This window comes from Lygodium microphyllum, chromosome 17, assembly GCF_053477565.2.
Source record: "Lygodium microphyllum isolate KBCC chromosome 17, Lygodium_microphyllum_v1.1.10, whole genome shotgun sequence".
In the NCBI taxonomy this organism is placed as follows: Eukaryota; Viridiplantae; Streptophyta; class Polypodiopsida; order Schizaeales; family Lygodiaceae; genus Lygodium; species Lygodium microphyllum.
Window position 1 is genome coordinate 2,931,037 of NC_141151.1, and position 23,063 is coordinate 2,954,099.

Here is a 23,063-nt window from a genome sequence, read left to right on the forward strand (position 1 = left end):
ACAAGCTTGGATTGGAGATACAAACTCTTCATTTGGATACATATTTCTCAAGTTAGAGCCTATTTTGTTCCAACAGTTCACTAGCAATTTATTGTGGACTGACTTAGAGAATCATTTCCAGAATGGGGTGTAGGTACAAAATAATGCAAACCAGGATTCCTAATTGAAGGTAGACATTGTGGGCTTCGAGTGAAGCTATCAAACACCTCATTCCGATCAGAATTTATCAAGTTATGGTCAAAACAATGCAACTAGGTACTTAGAACAGGGTGCTATCTACTATGGACAGTTCTAGAAATTCTTTAACAGAGAGAGGTATTGATACTCCTAAATTCAAACCAGGGTTTCTACTTGATGTTAGACATCCTAAGCTCTAGGTCAAGCTATCATACACCTTTGAACTCATATTTTTCAAGATGGAATTGATTTTGTACCAGCAGATCACTATGGACAGCATGTACCACAGGGGTAACAGACATGAAAATTTTGATGGTTGCATGGAAAATCATGCATGTCTTGGGTCTTATGGACAACATGGTGCTTGTACCTTATGTAGCAATGTTGGGCACCATCAAACTCATGCATGTGGAGACTTTAATTTAAGTAGAAGTAATGTCTATGGACAGCATATGCTGGGATCAGTTGCTACTCCAATGAATGGTTATGGATTCGATTATGGTGGCATGATTAGACATGAATATGCAGCACAAGATGGAATGTATGGGCATAGTTCTTATAAGCAACATTCTTTTTATGGTTATGATCATGATGATTATGCCAATTCAGACCCTAATTCTTTTGGGCAGCAACAGCATGTTAATCATAGTCATGTTTATGATCAACCATTTAGGAAAAGCCTCCATTCAAATCAATATTGCCTTCATCCAATGAGTGGGAAGCAACTGCAATCAAATGCTACTATAGAAACTCAGATCCCTATGCATAGATAAGAAGTATATGAGCATGCCTATGTTATGAATACTTCGTCTTCTCAGCCACAAGTGTTTTATCATCAGCCACAAAGGATTGGAAATGCTTATGTGCAGCCTTATGCAATAAACCATGGATAGCAAGCTCATGGTTATGGTTATCATTTGATAGATGGAGAAAACGTCCGTCAATTTTCTTTCAGTGGTATACATGGCATCTACTTGTCAAGTCGTATTCTTGGACAGCATAACTTCCAAGGGCCTATGTTATAAATGCAATGAGAAGAACACTCTTGGACATGACAATGTATGCAATGCAAAGCATATTAATGTATCAGTTGTTCTTGAGTTCCATACTCCTTGTGGCATTAGAAGAAAGCTTATTCCTCATCAACAACTGATGGAAATGCAAAGGCAGCTGATATGCTACAAGTGTAATGAGCATTGGTCACCTCATCGTGAGGATTATTGCAGGAATAAACATTTTGCTACAACCCTTGTCTTGGAAGACCCAATGGAAGATGTATATATGGGGCAAAGACATGATAGTCATAGGCAGCAAGAAGATGATGCCTATGCTGAAAATCAGGCTGAAGATTTGACTGGGCAGCAAGGGCAACTTGCTCTAAATGCCATACATGTAACACATGTAGTTGATGAGCAATCATGTATAGAAAAACAAGAAGAAGAAAATGTTTTTAGAGACCAAGATGGAGAGTCTTACAAATCCTTTGAAGTTGCTCATGATGCTTATCAGTCTATTGATAATGATGATCTCTACTATCACCGTACACACATGTTTGTTGAAAATGATGGTGATATTGATGACTTTGAGGTATATGGAGCTGATTATGTAGATCATGGGCAAGACTCTTCTTATCCTTTTGACCCAGGTGGTGGTCAATATTGTGTTGACAGTTTTGATGCTGATTTTCCTACCTTAGATGGCTATTATGATGGAATACCCTTTGATCCGGGTGAGGATTGTGTTCATTGGGCTGAAGATTACTATTATTGTGGAATCCCATATGATCCAGGTTGCTTTTGGGAGAATGTCATGTGGCTGGAGATAGGGGATAGTTTGTTGTATTAATTTTTTGTGAGAAAATTAATCAATATAACTTCATCAAATAGGGCAAATTTTGTTATGGACTGATAGCTTATGTTATGAACTTCGTTTCTAGTGTTCATACGCCCCGTTTGGATACTCCTGCTGAAAGTTATGAACATTTTTCTACAGCTACCCTATTCAGCCCAGATTCACTGTTTCATGGCAGATCTCCTATCCTATGAAGACCATTCGTTGAAGATCCACTTTTGGAGTTTGTCATAAGTTTTGTGTCCTATATTCTCTCCTATTACATGTATCCATCCTTGTATTCATTGTAATTTCAGTTTTGAGGACAAAGCTTTTCCAAGAGGGGATGGTTTGTAATGTAGGAAAATTTCCCATGTATCTAGGATACCATTACAGCCATGAAATGGACTGACATATGTAAATATACCCTATAATTAGAGGATTAGGGTTAGCTAGGTTAGGCTAGGGTTAAGTATAAAAGGTGGAGATGTAACATGTGAAGGATCTTTTTGCCATTATACAACATTACTTGTTTGAGGTCTCAACCTCCCACCATCTAAGAGGGTGAATACTCTTGGCCACCATAGCTTGGGGTGCATACCATGCTGCAACCACTCATCATTTGATTCTCAACTAACATTAGTAATATCATTTCATGCCTAGCCACCTTGGCTATGGTTCCTTGGCATTTATGTCTATTTCTTGTATTTTTAGTTTAATGGCTTGCTGTGGGAAATTAGCTTCTTACAGCAGTCGACCCCAGGTCTTGGAGTTTGTCACACAACAGTATGTGTGATGCCCAAAATCAGTCTTAACTGTTGTTAATAATCGGTTTGCAAGAATAATGACTTCAATGGATGTGGTATTTTCCATTGCCAATAGCAGACTTGTAAACTAAAACCCCAACCTGGACACCAGTAGTTTTCAGAAGTTTCAGGACCAATCCACCATCTTCCCTCAAAAATCTTGTTGATGCAGCCCAGGGCCCACCTCCATTTCAGGGTTCATCTCAAGAGTAAAATCAATGCCAAATTCTTTTCTCAGACGAAAACAAAGCCAAATTCATCATCTTGCTAGATATAATAAGTATGTTCTCACCTCAGAAACATTGCTTCCACATCATCCTTCACTAACAAACTTGAAGATCCCATATGCTACACTTTCAACAGAATGCAGATTCTATGAACTGTGCGAAAACTAATCCATAAATTACCAGCATACAGGTTACTAACAAGATTCTTTTTACTAGCATACAAATGAACATTGAACTGTTCAAATGCTCCTTAGAAAGCAGCATACCTAAAATGAGCTGACACACCTAGCAAAACTGGAAGTTTCCCTTTCACCCTTAGCTCTTTATTGTTTATCCACTTGACTTGTTCACTGCCGAACTAGTTGTACAAAAAGGTCTCTGTTTTGAAACAGAGGGGTTTCTTTGCAAATATCTTTGAACAATGGCCTGCTTGCACCAGGATGCAGAGAACCTCGTCCTATTGATGTATTGCACAGAAAACTTCAGGTCAGAAGCTTCAAACAAAAAATGCGAGAAACATCTGCAGACGTTGCACCAAAGGAATGGATGCTCACATCACATAGCAAGATCTGTTGATATGTGGCTCAAATTTCTGCCAGAATTAACGAGGCAACTATTGCAGCATATGCAAGGAAAAGGAAGATAACCAGTTGAAGGAAGAAACGAGGGTGATCACGCACATTCGGAGCTGTTACAGACCTGATAGTCCATGACAGAAAGGAATCAAAAAGCTTATCAAGAAACATTTTCACATCAGTTGTGACTCTTTATAGAGTTTTGCAGCTAAACCCCCAACCATTTCTAGGCATCAAATATTTACAAACATGATTCTACACTTTTTCTTAATTGAATACCTGCACTTTACCGACACATATGCAAAAGTATAGACCCATTGATCCATCTGACAGCATATTTACATGCACATTTCAAAGAACAAATTTCGACTGCGTACCGGGCCATTCTCTGAGCCAGGCGATGATATGGTAAACTTTGAATGAAAACAACACCCGGTCCAGTAATATGTGCTGCGTAAACACCATCTCCCTGACAAATAATTGAAAAAGCACCCAGTGTCATAGACAGGAGAACACAACTTGGTATTTCTGTTTTGTGAGGCAAACTCTTCAAAGGTTCATCCTCACCCCAAAAACTGTCCGTCTGAGGCCACCAATATATTTTATATGCATATCTGTGGAGCTTGTCATGGCAACCAAACACCCAGCATCCACGACAACTACCTCACCTTGAGCTAGACTCTTCTGTACAACTGCAACAGAAAAATAGAAGTAAGAGGCAGCTCTGATGAAGAGACGTAAATTGTTTGAGCTTCAAGAGCCAAATCCTCTCTTTAAGATCATTAAACATTCTCTCTCCTTCTTATGGGAGGATAGCAAATCTTTTATTCAATAGACTTAAAAGAAACTCTCACAAGATCTGAGAAATTTCAATGTACAAAGTAACAAGACTCTGCACACATAACAAAGTGATTTGTTGAAACCTAATCACTATCAATCTGAGTGACCATCTATTTTCCTAATGTTCCGCCACATGACCATCAATCTAGTAGAACAAAAGACACACTCACTATGCCCGTACACTTCTTCTTGGATGCAACGTAGAGCAACAAGGCCTAGAGAGAAGAGGGGAGAGAGTGTTTTTGTTTTTTCCTCTTCGCGAAGGGCAAGTGGAAAGAAGGGAAAAAATGTTTGTTTGGGGGGTGGTGAGGTGCTTTTCGAGGTCTAGCCTTCTGCATGCACAATGAATCACTAGACTTCTCCTAGGGTTACAGCCTCCATGTGGTTGGAAGACATCCTTAAAAAGAGGTTGGATAAGTTTTATATGGAAAATAGGGGCAGCTCCTTCTGGAGCCCTTGAGCCAAGCTCATGTTGGATTCCACATTTGACTTACAAGCAAGAGAAGGTGTGCAGATAGATCAAGTAGCTTTGGGCCAAAGAGTGGGCACAAGATAGAGGGATTGCAAAGGAGGTGGCACATATGTTATGAGAATCGAGCATGCTTTGTTAGGAAATGGCCCTCCGTGCCAAACGACAATACTCGAAGTAGGGGAAGACATGGGATGGGATTTGGCAGCCATTTAGAGGTCGCTACAAGACTCCCCCAAAGACTACACCCTCCATGCCCAAGAGCTGCAAGCACAAGCAGCTTGATGTGAGCCTAGAGAACATAGGAGTGAGTTTTCTTTCAACACCTCAATTGCCTTCTGGGTGTGCAAAGGGGACACAAGTGCAAAGAGAGATTTTCAAGTGCACTAACTCAACACCTTAGGAGACCATATCCGGAATTTGTGCAATCAATACAAGAGAGTTAGACCCTATCATGAGGAGATCATGGAGCCTCACCACTAACCTTTACAAACACCTTTTCCAACAAGAGACGGTCTTAGCTCATGTACTCCATTGCAAGAAGCAAGTTGGGACTGCGTCCCATCTCTAGTAGCAAAGGAGATCGAGTGTGCATTCCTAATGAAACCAACCTTCTTTCTCAACAAGGGTGGTAAATATCCTAACAAAGCAATAATTACAGCAAGCATAAAATACACAAATCTGGAAAGACACACTTTACCACTAAATCTTGAACAATTGAGACCTTGTTGGCCCCAAAACACTAGCACCCCTTGAGTATTTCTTTAACCTGCACTAAGATTCGACCTAATCTCTTTCAATCTTCAATACATCTTGTTGTCCATAGCAACCAACAAGACTTCAAACCCATTTGCCCCTCGGTTTGCTTGGGGATTGCCCTTCAATTGACCTTTTACTTGTCAAATCTAACCCCAAATCTGATTGGGATGGATGTCTTCTTGAAATCCTTGGCAATTCCTCAAATTTCCAGCTATTGATTTCAAGTAATAAGCCTTCAATTTCTTGGCATAAGATCCAACTTAGCTACTAAACTCTAATTTCTAGCAAAATTTCAAACTTAGAGCACCAAAATTACAGCTGCTGTTTACCAAGGCCTGAAAATAGCGGAAATCTGCTGATGGATTTCTTGTAGAAGAGAGAAAGCTGAGAGCACAGAAATTTCTGATTTCTATCACAAGAAAGTATTAGAACCAGCTGCTGTCTGCTGTGAAACAGCATTAAATGCTGTTGCCCAATAGTCTAGAGGTCTCAAATGGATGTCACCCAACCCCAAATGGAATCTCCAGCTTCTGCCCTCCCTTTTGGAGCCGTTGCATGCAGTAGGAGCCTTCTTGGCTGGCTGGAAAGGGTTAAACCCTGCTGGTACCTGCTTCGACAGCACCATCTTCTCTCTCAACCTCCATAATCCACTGAAATGGCTGGAAAATTGCAGCAGCAACCATCTCTCATCCTCTCCCAACCTCCACCATGTTAGAATGAGATTGCACCAGCCTCTGATATCATTTCCCATACTTTAATGGGCAAGTTTTGCCAAGTGGCAGACTCTAAACGCATATTTCAGCCATTTCATTAATTTTCCAGAATTAATCATTCTAAAATTTAGTTTACCCTTTGTCCCTATCCAGAAAATTAGCATTGCCCATCCAAAATTAAATTGGCTAGGCCAATTTGCCACCCAAGTGGTCCTATGCATGAATTGACCCTTGAACTAGTATTAAGTCATTAATTAATATCTAGTTCCTAGTGTCACCATTGACACTTATTGGTCAAATAGATGCCCTAGGCCAAAATTGACACTAGGTGCCACCTAGTACCTATCAAGGATAACTTATGACAAATTTTGCCTTTGGCATTCACTAACTTCTCAAGGATTTTGGTCTGTCACTGTGAAAAGCACCTCATTTTTGCACATTTTGATTAACAACTTAATCAAACGCTAAGAAAAGGATTAACATTTCATGTTTTCGTGACAAATCTCTCACTTGAAATCCTTGCAATGACCAATTGCATTGCAATTTGTCAAAAGCATCCATTGCCATTATTGAAAATACATGTTGGCATCATACTCAAATATGTGCACCTATTGCTTAACTATACTCATGCCTTTGCATGTCTAAAATTCCAATTGATTCACACACATAAATCATAACCACTATCTGAACCATAATGGATGCATCCACATGCTAAAATTCAACATTGTTTTGGCCGTCAAGGCAAAGTAATGCATAAAAAAAGCATAATTCATACCTCATAGCAATGATATACCACATGATAGTCATGTGAAGCATACATCAATGGCAAACTACATGTAACTTAGGCAATTGTACTTCTCTTATATGACATGTAAATCTATATTCCATATCATCCATGTATCCTATAAATGCCTTACAAATGTATATCACATCCAACTTTATATTCCATGTATCGCATGTACTCCATACATGTCCACAACCTTGCAAATGTATAGTTTCAAAGCCTAGGTGCAAACCGTACACATTTGTGTTCCAACTTAGTGACTAGTACAGTAGCTTGGATGCAGACCAAGTACATTCAAGATCCACTACATAACTACAATATCCATTACTAGGGGAGTTGAGGTGCAACCTTCCCCCTTGAGCATTAGGTCCATTTGCTCTAGTGAGTGGAATAAGTCCCCGTTCCAAAATCAGCTCTAACTCAAACACACCAAGGTAAATTGTATCACTAGGGATGATTTGCCAAATCACCCCCCTCCATCCATTTGCATCTATCATAGGTGAAACAATATTCAAACTTCACCAAGAAGCACATGAAAACTTTACCTCCAACTCCTCATGCCCCAAAACTTGCACTATGTTCTAGGCATTTTTTACTCTGGAGCCCATACATTCTCTATACTTTCACATTGCTGCAATTCCAATTTTCAATTTATCTAGCATGCAACATCACATCCAATTGACTAGCCCCTCATGTTACTTAACATGCTAGGAGCACCAAATGTACTATGAAACACATTTACATACTTTGGACCATTGCAAAGTGACTATGCATGGGTGCTTACATACTGCCAACCATACCAAGTTACCTTTTCCATAGCATTCCAGGCAATACTAGCTGCATTTTCCTCATGACCAGCACTACATAGAACATTTGGATGACCAATATTAATACCATGAGCCCCAAATATAATGGGCTGCATATATGCATTGCCAAACATGCTACCTTGTGCCCCAAGTATCATGCCAACATTACTATACATAGGATTTTGTATCCCACTTGCCATACTGGGATACATTGGGCTTCGAATACTATACATAGGTGGCTGCGTACATTTAGTCCTTATAACCGTAGGGCTGAAGAATTACTACCCATTGCTTGGAAAACCACCCCACCACCAAAGTACCCAAGTACATTAGTATGCATGCCTTGCTATCTAAAGAAAAACATTGGATTGACACTTCCAAGTTGGCCTTGCATATGCATCAATAGCCACACTAGCATCATTTGCTTATGCTCATTACCAACATTTGGAACATCATGCTATGCATTGTCTCTTCCTCCAACGCATATTGTTGTCCCAAAGCTCTTAAAGATGATTTTCTCTTCTTGCCTTTTTTGCCCTCTTTAAAGGGTTCGAAAAGCACATACATCTAGAATCATTTGCGAATTGCACAAACATTTCAGCTACTATCTCCAGCTTTTATCTTTAGGCCAGCCATCAAATTCTTCTTCCTCTTATAGGTCATAAGCTTCAAGAGGCCTAGAAGAACATACCTCTTATCCAATTTCCACATTCTCACCTTACTGCTCATGCTGTGTGCTTTGTCCAAGATCAAGCATTGCATTTCTCCCTTCACCCTATGAATTTTCAAACTGAGAGACATCATTCTTCTTGGAATAAAGGTCCTTCATTTACCTCCGTGTATTGTACACATGTATTATTTAGTTGTACATGTGAATGCATCCTTACGTGCCCTAAGTATAAATACATTTTATTCTTTGTGTACCAACACATTGTTGGTACACCCAAAATAATATCGTACTCTCTCTCTCTCTGTCGCTCTCACTCACCTGCTCACTCCTCTAGCTGCAGCACACTGTCAACAACCAGTATCGGAGCTGACAGTACAAGCCAATAGTCACTGCACACAGTGCAGCCATCATCGAGACTGACGGATCAAACGGGCTATTGAGGTCAGGCGTGACAAGAGCAAGCAAAAACTATAGTCGCAGGCGACAGGCGCAGCAAGCAGGTCATCGTGCGAAAGGCCTATGTAGCGTAGGTCATCCTGAAGACCAACACGGGTCCAACAAGGGTCCAGCCGAGCAACCAACAAGAAGGCCACAAGAGTAACCTGCGCGTGGCTGACAGGCCGACAAAACAAACAAACAACAGTGAGCAACCAAGTGTGGTAGGTGCTCACTACTGGGCAGCGGGCGCCAACGAAACCAGGCGACACGACTGGGCATCAGGGTCCAGCAGGCGCAGGGACCAGGTGACAGCACTGCACACAGGACGGAGTCTAGCAGGTGGACGCCGGCGGTCCGTCAGACATGACGGGTTGACGGATCAACAGATCAAGGCACTCTACACTTGACTTTGGATAATGGGCAAGAGCTTGTGTTGAAAGATGTCAGATATGCGCCTGGCATCAAGAAGAGTTTACTATCTATTGGTCACCTTCACTTGCATGGTTACACTACACTGTTTGGTGGTGGTTTGTGAAAATTGAAAAAGAGTTCCATGCTGATTGCAAAAGGAACCAAGAAGGGCACTTTGTATTGTCTACACTATAAAGCTTTGAATGGCAAGTTTCTTGCAATTGCTCAAAATTGGTTGTCATTTGGAGTTGTGGCATAAGAGATTAGGCCATATGAACCAGAAAGGACTTGATGTCCTTACCCCTTTGAAGAGGGTTGATGGAAAAGGCTCTAAACTTGATTTTTGTAATGACTATAAGTTTGCAAAGCAAATGAAAAATTCATTTTACTCTAGTGTCTTCCGTAAGTCCAATGTCTTGGACTTAGTGTACTCTGATGTATGTAGCATACCTGTGAAAACGCTGCATATTTTGTCTCTTTTATTGATGATTGTTCTAGGAAGATTTGGGTTTATCTGTTGAAAAAAAAAAGTGAAGTGTTTGCTATTTTTAAAACTTTTCATGCATTTGTGACCACTCAAACAAGTAGAAAGCTAAAATGCTTGAGAACTGATAATGGAGGTGAGTTCACATCTACCGAGAAAGATACAATAGGACTTTATGTGAAAGAGTGCGGTGCATGCTGTCCACTCCTAATCTCCCTTAGGAATTTTGGGGAGAGGCACTTAAAACCGCAGTTCACATTTCCAACCGCTCTCCAAACAGGTCCTTAAGTAATGGCATTCCTGAGGAGGTTTGGTCTGGCAAATCGGCCTCATATGACCACTTACCGATATTCGGTTCTGATGTTTTTGTGCATGTTAGAAATGAGCTAAGGAGCAAACCTGACCTAAAATCCACCAAAGGCATTTTCATGGGCTATGGTGATGAGGTGAATTTGGCTATAGAGTATGGTTACCACAGTCTAAGAAGAGTGTTCGCAGCCGTAATGTTGTGCTTAACGAGGCAAAGTTGTTGAAAAGTACTTTAGCCTTTGATGAAGACATGAAAAATATCAAATTTCAGAATTTGCAGCCACCTATTACTTCAAATGATGAGCCTCATGATGCTGTACCACATGCTGAAACTGATGATCAGCCAGTTATTTTTGAGCCAGATGATGATGGACAACAAATAGAAGCACAAGGAGGTCACGGACAGCAAGATAGACTTGCTGATTATAAAAATGCAAGTGCTGGTAATGAAAATGAAGGTACTGTACAGCATGAACAGCATCCTGAAAATGGCTTACAGCAGCCAATAAATGCTGAAAATAGCATTCCTCCTGATGTAAACCCAATTCCTAAAAATGTAGATCATTGGGTACGCAGGTCTACACACTTAAGAAGCCAGTCACATAGATATGACCCCTCTTTGCACTATGTGATGCTTACAGATGAGGGTGAGCCTCTTACATATAAAGAAGCCAAGTCATGCAAATTTAGCAGTAAGTGGGAGCTAGCTATGCAAGAAGAGATTAAATCTCTATATGCCAATGATACTTGGGATCTTGTGTCATTGCCCAAAGGAAAAAAACCTCTTGCAAACAAATGGGCTTACAAAGTAAAGGCGGTTGATGGGAAACCCAAGTACAAGGCAAGACTGGTTGCCAAAGAGTATGCACAAAAGGAAGGGATTGACTTCCAAGAGGTCTTCTCACCTGTTGTGAAGATGACCACTCTACATGTGCTTTTTTCTCTCACTATTGTATTGGACTTAGAGTTGTACCAAATGGATGTGAAAACAGCCTTTCTGTATGGTGACATTGATGAGGAAATCTATATGAAATAGCCCAAGGGCTTTGTAGTTCCTGGAAAGGAGTAGTTGGTGTGTAAACTAAAATGCAGCTTATATGAGCTGAAGCAAGCACCCTGACAGTGGTACAAAAATTTTGACACTTTTATGCTCTCTCATGGGTTTACACGCAGCCATGTTGATCATTGTTTGTACATGAAAAAGGATACAGATGGCAAGCCCATCATACTTGTTTTGTATGTGGATGATATGTTGCTCGCTGGGAAAAGAAAGACTAGCTTGGATGCTCTCAAACATCAATTGAAATTAGCTTTCTCCATGAAAGATTTGAGAAATGCAGAGCATATATTGGGCATGAGGATTCGCAGGGATAAAACGCAGAAATTGTTGTTCTTATCTCAAGAGAAGTACATTGAAAAGGTACTGGACAAATTTGACATGGCTGAAGTTAAGTCTCTTGGGGTACCCTTACCTCCATATCTTAAGCTTAGTAAAGCCAACAGCCCAAAAGATCACATGGAAGCCAATGCTATGAAGGGAGTCCCTTATGCATTAGCTTGTGACTCTCTTACGTATGCTATGGTTGCTACTCGTCCAGACATTGCTCATGCAGTGGGAGTTGTTAGTAGGTTTATGTCAAATCCTAGCAAACCACATTGGAAAGCTGTCAAATGTATTCTTCAATACCTAAAGGATACACAAAGAAATTGTATTTGCTATGGGTAGGGTGCACTTAGTTTGTAGGGTTATTGTGATGCAGACATGGCAGGTGACTTGGACACTCGCAAGTCCAATAGCGGTTATGTCTTTACAATTGTTAGTGGGACCATTTCTTGGTGCTCTAGGTTGTAGAACATCCTAGCACTAAGTACCACTCAAGCTGAATACATATCAGCTACTGAAGCTTCTAAGGAAGCTATATGGTTGAGCAGACTTGCAAAGGATCTTGACATATCTATGAGTACTCCAGTGTTGGGATGTGATAGTCAAAGTGCTGTGTATCTGGCTAAGAATGCCATGTATCATTCTCACACAAAGCATATAGATGTGCGAGATCACTTTATCAAACAGATTCTAGAAGATGGCCTAATCACATTGATTAAGATCAAAACACGAGACAACCTTGCAAATGTTCTCACTAAAAGTCTAAGCAAGGCTCAACATGAGTATTACATACGACTAGTGAGAGTTGGTTAGAGGTTCACTTTAGACCTTTAAGTGGGAGGTTGTTGGGATAAAGGTCCTTTATTTACCTCTGTGTATTGTACACTTGTATTATTTAGTTGTACATGTGAATGATGTCAAAAGATGACGTACCAGCGAGACAGTAGGGTTTGCGGGGAGGAACACGGAGTGAACTCGGCAAACATGGAGAAGAGAAGAGAAGAGAGAAGAAACTCAAATGAATGGAATGATGAAGTTCTAAATCATGGAGTGAATGTGATACAAGCGAACAAGGATGCCGTAGCACAAGGAAGATGATGATGACAGCCACGAACCACCAACCACGATGTCCTCCTGAAGGGGTGTAAGGGTAGTGGAGAGACTGGAGAGAAGAGATAACGGACTGAATGAATCAACCATGAGGAATGAATGAGAGAGTGACCTATAAATAGGCACAGTCAGTCTAGGATAGCGCCCCTTTTTGGGGCTGCAAACCCTAAACGCAAAAATGCAAAAACACAAACTGCGGGTAAAGGGTGAAGGGTAAAGGGTTTCTCAACATCCCCTCTCAGACCCAAAAAGAGGAACAAGAGAAGAGAGAGGTGGAGATGCAATGCTACATCCTTATGAATACTCATACAGCAGGTGCCACTTGGATAGTGTCTCTCATGGGGAAATTGTTCACTTGTCCAAGCACCCTAGTACAAAGATGATGAAAACATGCAATGCATAGAAGGAATGTCAGACTTTGTGTGGTGCCGAGAACCATAAGGATATACCCGTACTCAATCTCGCGAGTTGGCTCCGTGCTGACCAAAGGACGAAAAAGATCCACCCTATAATCTGAGCATACCACCTAAAAGGAGACCTTTGAAGATATCCAGGAGAGAGGATGAGCTGTAGAACCCGAAACTCAACCTCGAGAGAGAAGCTACTAGCTCCCTGACTCCATGCTGGAAGGAATATAAAGGCCTAGTCACCAAGTCGTTGCTGAAGATCCAAGGACCCCGAACTCTGTAGGTTCTCTAAATCCTAGGTATGAGTAGAAGAAATGACTACTCAAAGGAGAGCCACTCCTCGAAAGTGAAAGATGGTGGTGTGTGAAGAACTTCATGGCACATAGGGTCCCTCTCTGAATTGGAAGGAGTAGAAGTAGGAGTCCCCCTCTGAAGCCGAAGAAGAATTGGAAGCCCCCTCTGAGGGCGAAGTAAAAAAATCCCCCTCTAAATCCCAGTCTGAGAGAGAAAGAGAATCCAACCACTCATGGCTCACCAACTGCGAAGCATCTGATGACAAAGAAAGTGCCGCCGGTCGTGCCGAAAAAGTTATCTGAGGCTCAGAAGAAAAAGCCAGAAAGCACCCAAAAGTGGCCTCTCAAACCTGAGTGGAAGAGGGTGGAGAAGAAGGAGGCTCAGGATAAGCCAAGTGTGAGAAACAATTGTGGGCTCTCAGGAGAGTGGACTGTGGAGGAGATGTGGGCAGTGGAAGCCATTGTATCTGAAAGTGGGTGGGGGAAACTTCCGCACAGTGGGGTGATCTCCACGAGGGCTTATCGCCTCGTAAGGTCTTGGAGCCTCCATGTGCTCGAAAGGACTTAGTGTGCGTCGGGTGCAGCTTATTGCCTTGAGCATAATACTTTGATAGCCGATGTAGAATGATCTCTATGGCCCAAAAAGGAGAGGTGACACAAGGAGTACCTGGTGGAAGACGCATATACTCCGGAGGGGTGGGGAGCAAAGGTCGATGTTGACAATCTTCAGTGGGATGATCGTTCGTGCCGTAGTAGGAACACCCAGTAGAAGGGCAAGGGCAATCTGTCGGGGGAGACGCCATGGTACCAATGTGGTGAACAAGATAAGGGAGCGTGGGAGAGAGAAAAAGGACATCTCCCAATGCGTAGCGGAAATGATAGAGAAATCAAATATTCATGCCGAACCCGCCACCGGTCTTTGCCTTCTCTGATGAGAAGGATCTTTGTGGGCACCAACAAATGCAACCAAGGAAGGCTGGATCTAATGCAAACGACAGTGCAAGAGAGAGAAAGACTAAAAACGCAAGTGAGGAGAGAAAAAGACAAAACCCAGGCTGTAGAAGAGAGAAAGTCTAAAAACGCAAGAAAAAACCAGCAATAGCAGTCAGCATGCTAAAATCAGCTCCGAACAGTGTGTGATAGGCTAGAAACAGGCGCCAGACTGTTGTAGACAGCAATGACCAGCTTGGACCGCAATGTCCTCCGCGTCTGAGATGTGGGCAGCAAGCTGAAATACCTGAAATCTGCAAAAACGAGATTGTTTTCTGAATGGAGAGTGATCAGCAACAATCGCTCTACTGTAAACAACCGCAAATTGTGAGTGGAAGGCTAGAAACAGGTGCCAGACTGTAGATGACAGCAAGGGGCAGCTGAAACTACGATGTCCTCTATAAAAGGGGTGTGGGCAACAAGCTGAAAACACTTGAAACCTACAAAAATGAGATTTTGATGCAGCGGAAGAAGAAGAGAAGTAGATGTCGAACCCGCCACCAGTCGTTGCCTTCACTGGAGTGGAGGATGTTCGCCGTTGTTTGAGCAAATCCAGCTCTAATACCATGTCAAAAGATGACGTGCCAACAAGACAGTAGGGTTTGCGGGGAGGAACACAGAGTGAACTCGGCAAACATGGAGAAGAGAAGAGAAAACAGAAGAAACTCTAATGAGAATGGAATGATGAAATTCTGAATCATGGAGTGAATGTGATACAAGGGAACAAGGGTGCCGTAGCACAAGGAAGATGATGATGACAGCCACGAACCATCAACCACAACGTCCTCCTAAAGGGATGTGGGGCAGTGGAGAGACTGGAGAGAAAAGGTGACGGACTGAATGAATCAGCCGTGAGGAATGAATGAGAGAGTGGCCTATAAATAGGCACAGTCAATCTAGGATGGCTCCTCTTTTTGGAGCTACAAATCCCAAACGCAAACCCTAAACCCAAAACGTAGAAACGCAAACTGTGGGTGAAGGGTGAAGGGTTTCTCAACAAATGCATCCTTACGTGCCCTAAGTATAAATACATTTTAATCTTTGTGTACCAACACATTGTTGGTACACCCAAAATCATATCATACTCTCTCTCTCTCTCTCTCTCTCTCTCTGTGTGTGTCACTCTCACTCACCTGCTCACTTCTCTAGCTGCAACACACTCTAAACAATTCCTACTTGATTCCATCTCATTATCTAAAGACATACTTGTTGTAGCACTCAACTAATCACAAATTCAGTAAAATGCAATCGCACTAACTTGCACACAAGTGCCTTAATCCCACCTATTCAAGGGAGTTGATGGTATCCCAGCACTACAACCATGAAACCAATCTACCTTCTCAACAAGGGTGATAAATAACCTAATTAAGCACTAATTGCAACAAGAATAAAATACAAACTTTACCACTCAATCTTGGACAATGGCAACCTGTTAGGCCCAAAAATTTGGTGTCCCTTACAGTATTTCTTTAACTTGTATTACTGACCGTTGAAGTACACTGAGATCCAACATGATCTCCTTCTATCTTCAATGCATCTTACTATCCATAGCAACCAACAAGCCTTCAAACCAATCTAGCCCTCCAATTCACCTACAATTTATCCTTGGCTTGTCAAATATAACCCCAAATCCAATTGGGATGGATGGGTTCTTGAAATCTCCTATAATTCTCAAATTTTTAGATGTTGATTTCAAGGATTAAGCCTTCAATTTCTTGGTACGGAATCCAAGTTGGCTGCTAAACCCTAATTTCTACATAAACTAGAGTTTACAGCAGTAGAAACACAGCTGCTCTTCATCAAGGCCCAAAAATGGCTGAAACCTGCTAAGGGATTTCTTGTAGAGAAGAGAGAAATTATCAAGAGAAAGTATTAGAACCAGTTGCTGCCCACTATGAAACAACATCAAAGCTATTGCCCAACAGCCTAGAGGCCTCAAATGGATGTCACCCAGAAATAGATGGAATCTCCAGCCGCTGCCCTCCCTGCTAGAGCTATTGCCTACAATAGGACTCAGGAGCCTTCTTCACTCGCTAGAAATGGCCAAAACCTATTGGTACCTGCTTGGACAGCACTCTCTCCTTCTCTCTCAACCTCCACAATCCACTAAAATGGATAGACAATTCCAACAGCAACTCTCTCTATTCCTCTCCCAACCTCCACCAAGTTGGAATGAGGCTCCACCAACCTCTAATAGCCTTTTCCTTACTTGCATGGATATGTTTTGTCAAGTGGCAGTCCCCCTAGATGCATATTTCAGTCATTTAATTAATTTTTCAGACTTAATAACTTAGAAAATTAATTAAGCCTTTGTCCTTGCCTAGAAAATTAGTTGTACTCATCCACAATTAGATTAGCTAGGCCCTTTTGACTCCCAAGTGGTCCTATGCATGAATTGACCTTTAAATATTTAAATTCATTAATTAATGCCTAGTTCCTAGAGTCACAATTGACACTTATTGATCAAATAAATACCCTATGCCAAAATTGACACCAAGTATCACCTAGTATCGATCAAGGATAACTTATTACAACTTTTGCCTTTAGCGCTCATTGACTACTCAAGGACTTTGGTCCCTCACTGTGAAATATCTAACTTGCACATCACATGTGCACCTCATTTTTGGCACCTTTGATTAACAACTTAATCAAATGCTAAGCAAAGCATCAAAATTTCACATCCTCGTGACACCTAACACCCTTCGTTGAGCGGAGATGTTTCATGCCTTCACATCATAGGACAACTTGCAAAACTAACAAAGAGAGGATGGGCTATACAAGTGTTCTTTTTCACCTACTCGAAGGAGGTGAAGATTCCCCTATTATGAGCCTTTCAAGAGATCTTTAGCTCTAGTAGGGTATCAGGTTTTTGTCTATTGGTCTAGTTTATCTCCTTCCAAAGAGTGGGATCGATTGGAACTCACCCATCGGTAGCCAATTACCTTATTGTCAATGACCTATAATGTAGTAGCAAAGATTATTTGCAACAAACTTTGCTCTATCATTCTAGACATCATTTATAACACTCAGGAATTTTGCAAGATCGAAGCATCTTGGACAACATCTCTGATCTTGAAAAACATTTTCACCTTCCTATAGACTATTGAGAGGGCCCAACATAGTAGACAAACGGTTGCAATGCTTCCCCTGCACTTTGAGATTTAAGAAGGCCTATGAACAGGTGGACTGGGACATCTTTTAGGGTACCATGGCCGGGCTATGCTTTTCTCAATAGAGGATCCAGCTTTTTGCATTTTATAAGTCGGCCTATAGCAAAGTTATTATACTATTGGAGAACATGTGCTAGGTTCTACTTCAAGCAATCAATCAAATTCGGTAGCTCTCTTGCTCCCTACCTCTTTTACTCTTCAAGAAGATAACATCCTACTTCCTCCAGGCAAGGCCAATGGGTGGAGGAATCTCATGCTACCTTTGTTGATGGAGGAAAAGTTGTCAGATTCACATACCCAAATGACATGGCCTATACATGAAGGCTGATGCGCTAATGTCAAAGAGAGGAACACTCACACTAGAGGTATTTTGCATGGTAGTAGTGTAAAGAAATACTCATCTACAAATAACAAACATAATCATATGACAAAGCATAGACTGATAAAGAACACAGTTAGGGTTAGAGCGGTGACATATCACCATCCTGATGCACGCTCGATGTGACAGACTGATCCCACTATCTTCTGAAGCCACAGAAAGTTGTATCACTATAGCCAATTGTTTCCCACAAAACTGAAGAGCAAAGCAGAAACAGAGAGAATGACTATCAATGGCAAATTTGGCTTTGATTGAAAATTTTCCAGATATCATCAAGTGAGAGATAGTGAAGAAGCTTCAGGATTCGTGGTCAATGGAGATTCCTAAGAATAAGAAGGAAAAGAGTTAAGACTTGTTCGTGAATGCTTAACAACAAGATACGTGGGATGCTTGGTGCACTGATAACCTTTTGTTTATCCCATTGGCAACCCACTGAAAGCTAGTAGACAGAGTGTTCTTTACAACTTATGCTATCGAAACCCTTCGAAGTTGATATTATCAGGACAATGACACTATGGCGATCCTCAAAAGAATGGATTTTAATACCTTCAGAACCGAATATCTTTCCCTCTATAATGAAATAAAAGTTGAATTTAGAGATGATAAAAAGAAGAAAATAGAAGAAATATTGGCAAGAGAGTCCTTCACAGATTGAAGCCCTTCTGATTCCCTTCTATTGAGTATATACAAACTAGGTGGAGCTAACTCCCTAATGAATGATGCGATCAAGAGGCAAATACTAGAATGAATCTAAAGGTACGTGAGAAGAGACAAGGCAAAAATCAAAGTTGCAAACCAGCTAGTAGTAGAAGCCTCCTTGGACGCCCTTACGGCACTCTTTATAGAAGTTCCAATGGCAACCCAAGGTTCCCTTCCAAGCCAGATCCATCTTGGAAATATTGATGACAAGCCAATGAATATAATCCTATTGGCAATCTTCAAGGGAGAGTACAATGAAGGCCCTAATCTTCATATAGCCAAGTTTATGGTAGCATGTGTAGCTAACAATGCCAAAACCCTAAAGCATCGGTTGGCGATATTCCCTATCACTTTCAGAGGCACGGAGTTTCAGTGATATGAGAGAGAAGCAACAAGAACTTTTGGCACATGAGACAATCTGAAGACAGCCTTTCTCACCAAATTCAAGTGTAAAGGTTTTGAAGAGCGAATAGGAGAGGAGTTCATGAGCTTAAGTCAATCCTCTAGAGAATAGATGGAAGCACATATCTCTAGAATGGAATGCATACTAAAGAGATGGACTAACCACCACTTGGATGAAGGCATACAGAAGAGAGTTTTTCTTAAAGGCCTACAATCAAAAGTTCATAAGCTTGTGGAGCTAAAAAGACCAATCAACCTGCAAGCCGTAATGGAAGGTGCAAGACTATATGATGAAGTTGAAGCAAGGCTGTCAATGACCTCTGAAAGAGCAATCTTACCTCCTCCCATGCCAAGAATGGTATACCCACCAAATGCAGTCCCAAGAAGTGTTTCCTATCTCTACCCTCAGATGCAAACATTGCGCAATCAAGGTTGTCAAGTACGAAAGGTATAGTGAGATAAAATACGGTACTAATTGGTACCTTATGATTTTATAAGGTACAATACGATATTAGTATTTTTTTTTAAACGAAAACTTAGTTATTTTGGATTATAGATAATATAATACATGTTTAGAGCTAAAATATCAATATCACTTGAGTTAATAGGATGAATACATAAGGGTCACAAGATAAAACCTCATGCACAACATGCGCAACGCGCTACTAGAAGATAGATGGGAGTGTATATGTAATATATCATACAACAAAGCAACGTGTAGGATGGATGGATAAAGAGGCTCTTCATTCTTTTGTGTGTGTGTGTGTGTGTGTGTGTGTGTGTGTGTGTGTGTGTGTTAGAGGCTTGCTAGTTTGGGGAGAGAGAGACAGAGACAGAGATACAGAGAGAGAGAGGGGAGAGGAGGGGGTGAGGAGGGAGAGGGAGAGTTGTAAGGGCTTTGTAGCCATACCATGGCGTTGCTACCAAAAACATCTATATAGGGAGTAGTAGCGACTCTGAGCCCTGCTTGGTTTCCACTCTACGTAAGATTCTTTATACCCAGTGGTGAATCCTCAGAGCATCATGAGGATATAGTCATGGGATATTCCTATGTTGTACCGTTTCTTTCATTGAATAATACAAGAGTATACCTTGCTCTCACATATCGTGTTATTTTTCTATGCCGTGTTAAATGAGTAAAAGAGTACAAGTGTCCCACACTTGATATCAAAGCAACTCTTGCTCTAAGTAAAGGAGTACTCACACAAGTAAGAGAGAAGATCCAGTGCCCCAAAAATCGTGTCCAGACGATCCACATCACGACGCCCCACGTCACGTCGGTCCCCCACTACGTCAACCCTCGGCATGATGACCCTCGGCACGGCAACCCTAACACAAGTCAACATCTAAATGTGTGACACGGCTTCCCCGTGGCGCAACTACCATCCGAGAGTGAAACGTAACTTGCCTATATCAACAACACCAAAAGCCAAGGCGCGGCTTTCATGACAACATGAAGGACAACAAAGAGAATGCATCCATCCCAACGATTGAAGAGAGAAAGAAGAGTCAAGGTCAAGAATGAAGAGTAGCTCAAGAGGAGAAAGTAGTCGGCCTAGAGAGGCAATTGGAAAGCATGTCAAGCTTTTTGGACTCAATTTGGAGGAACAAACAAATGAAGAAAGAAGAATAGGAAAAGAAAAGAAAACTAGAAGTGGAGTGGGGTTACATAGAGTGGGTGATACAGCGACAGGAAGAGGAGGAAAGACACAAACCACAAGAAGAGATGGATAGATTGGTAGATAGGTTAGCAAGATAAGAGACTTCTAGGAGAGCTCGGAATACAAGGAAAGACAAGGAGAAGATAGTTGAAGCAAGCAGCAAGAAGAAGGACAAGAAGAAAGACAAAAAACAAAACCATAAGAAAGATGAAGAGCGAGTGAGTTCAAAAGATGACTATAGCAAGTTCAAAACGCCCCAACCCACCAAGTACAAAGGAAAGAGAGGGTTGATTTTAAAGAAGTGGATTGCGGAAGTAGACAGATACTTGAAGTATGCTAGGATCACTGAAGACGGGAAGGGAGAAGTGGCAACCATCTACTTAGAGCTAGAACAAGAGCAAGGACACACTACCTTTTCACGGGAAGAATTTTAAGAAGAACTGAGAGACTACCTCATCCCAAAGATGGAGAAATTCAAAGTTAGAGATGAATGGAGAAATCTCAAGCAAACACAAGGAAAGATGAAGGAGTATGCTAGCAAATATAGGCAGTTGATGCTACAGCTACCCAACATGAACACTGACACTAAGTTACATGGATTTCTATTGGCATGCAAAAATGGGCCAGCAGATATGTGGAGAGACAAGAGCCAATCAGTTTAGCAGAGGCCATGAGGATGGCTGAAAGACTAGTTGACCTAGAAGATAGAAGGGCAACCCAAGGGAGCCAGATCAGATTCAACAACAACTCTTGGAACCTGATCTAATAACACTGAGAGATTGCACACATAGAAATGAAGACAGACTCCGATGTGCACTTTGGGCTGAATCAGAGATAGTTACTTACAGAGAAAACTCTGATGTAAAGTGTGTGCTGACTAATAAGGCCAAAATCCTTTGTCACAAACTTCAATTTGCAACTTGGAAGCACGTACTTTCACCTTGACTGCTAAAGATGCACTTGTTGTCTTTGTCTGCTTAGATAGAAGATGTCAGCACTTGAAAGTTGGACCAAGTTATTTACTGATCAGCAATGTTGAGAGAAGTGGAATAAAGAGATTAAAGGCAGCAAACAGGTGATTACGAGACAGCACGTAGATGATGAATATTGTGCAAGCTGTTGGGATAATACAGCAGTGGATAGCAGAAAAGGACAGAAAATTGGTGGGCAGGCACAAGAAAATTTGGCAGATCCAATAGCAGACCGGCACAAAGGGTGATCCACAGCAACAAATAGCAGGCAACAGGTGGAGGGCAGCCAGCCAGTAATTGTGCAGGAAAAGAGAACAAATTGAAGCAGATCTACTATCAACACATGTGAAGGCTCAAAAGGCTCTGATACTGAATGAATATGTGTTTGGGCACAATGAATGCAGATAGAGAAGGTAGAGATAGAGAGAGGAGTAGAAGAGAGAGAGAGAGTCTTGAGGTACAATGATACGATGTCACTTCAATTGAGTAGATGGGATGATTGCATACATGTCACAACAAAGGTCCTTTTATAGACCTCGTTAACTTTCTAGAGAATTCTTTATGCATTTACAAGCGTCACTTTTTCTTGAGACTTCTTGCTACTTCTAGAAAAATCTACCTTTCTCTTAAATTGTGCTCACGTATGGTGTGCTAAATTTCAACATGTGTTAATCCAAGTGTGTTCATGTGCACATATACCAAATAATTATTTAATGCTTGTGATACAAATTCGAATGCTTCAACCATAGTTGCACTCGTTTGTCCTTCCAAAGAGACCAACAGCTGTGGGGAGAACAAGCCGCTCTCTAGCCTCAAAAGACGTTTTTCAGTCTTGCATGGGCATTTTTGACAAGTGGCAGCCTTCCCAAATGGTTTTTTCAGCATTATCCATAACTAAATATTCGCTTTCAGTCTTTAAATACTGAAAATTAATCTAATAATTATTTCCGTGCCCTGAAAAATAATCTAACTGGCCAATAATCAAATTGGCTATGTAACTTCCATTGCCGAGTGTCTTTGCACCATCTTTGACCATCAAATTGGCGTTAGGTACCATTAAATGCCACTTCTCTAGTGTCACTAACTGACACTTATGGCCAAATGAATGACCTAGGCCAACAACTCGCACCAGATACCACCAAGTACTTGTGCGGCATAACTTATAGCAACTTTTGCCTTTGACATCTTGTGATTTCCTCGGGTCCCACGCTCGTAAATTTACTCTAACCCCAGTTACACCTCACATGTGCAACATTTACTTAACCATGTGATTAAAAATTAATCCACATGTTAAGTGAG

At 41.3% G+C, this 23,063-nt stretch overlaps 1 protein-coding gene across 4 annotated transcripts in view; it reads right to left on the reverse strand.

The window, feature by feature from the left end:
• LOC148021512 (uncharacterized) overlaps nucleotides 1-23,063 on the reverse strand; it is an 88,075-nt gene that overhangs the window by 10,433 nt on the left and 54,579 nt on the right. The window contains exons 9-12 of one of the 4 annotated variants that reach the window (XR_015694335.1): nucleotides 4,183-4,307; nucleotides 3,993-4,084; nucleotides 3,688-3,739; nucleotides 3,307-3,497 (exon numbers count right to left, since the gene is read on the reverse strand). Coding sequence is in view for 3 of the 4 variants with exons in the window: in XM_087696915.1 (XP_087553041.1) it covers nucleotides 3,399-3,497; nucleotides 3,688-3,739; nucleotides 3,993-4,084; nucleotides 4,183-4,307 (368 nt within the window). In the remaining variant the exon portion in view is untranslated. Of the gene's footprint in view, nucleotides 1-3,059; nucleotides 3,498-3,594; nucleotides 3,740-3,992; nucleotides 4,085-4,182; nucleotides 4,308-23,063 lie in introns of those variants that run through there. The other 3 variants (XM_087696915.1, XM_087696913.1, XM_087696914.1) reach the window with 3 other exon arrangements.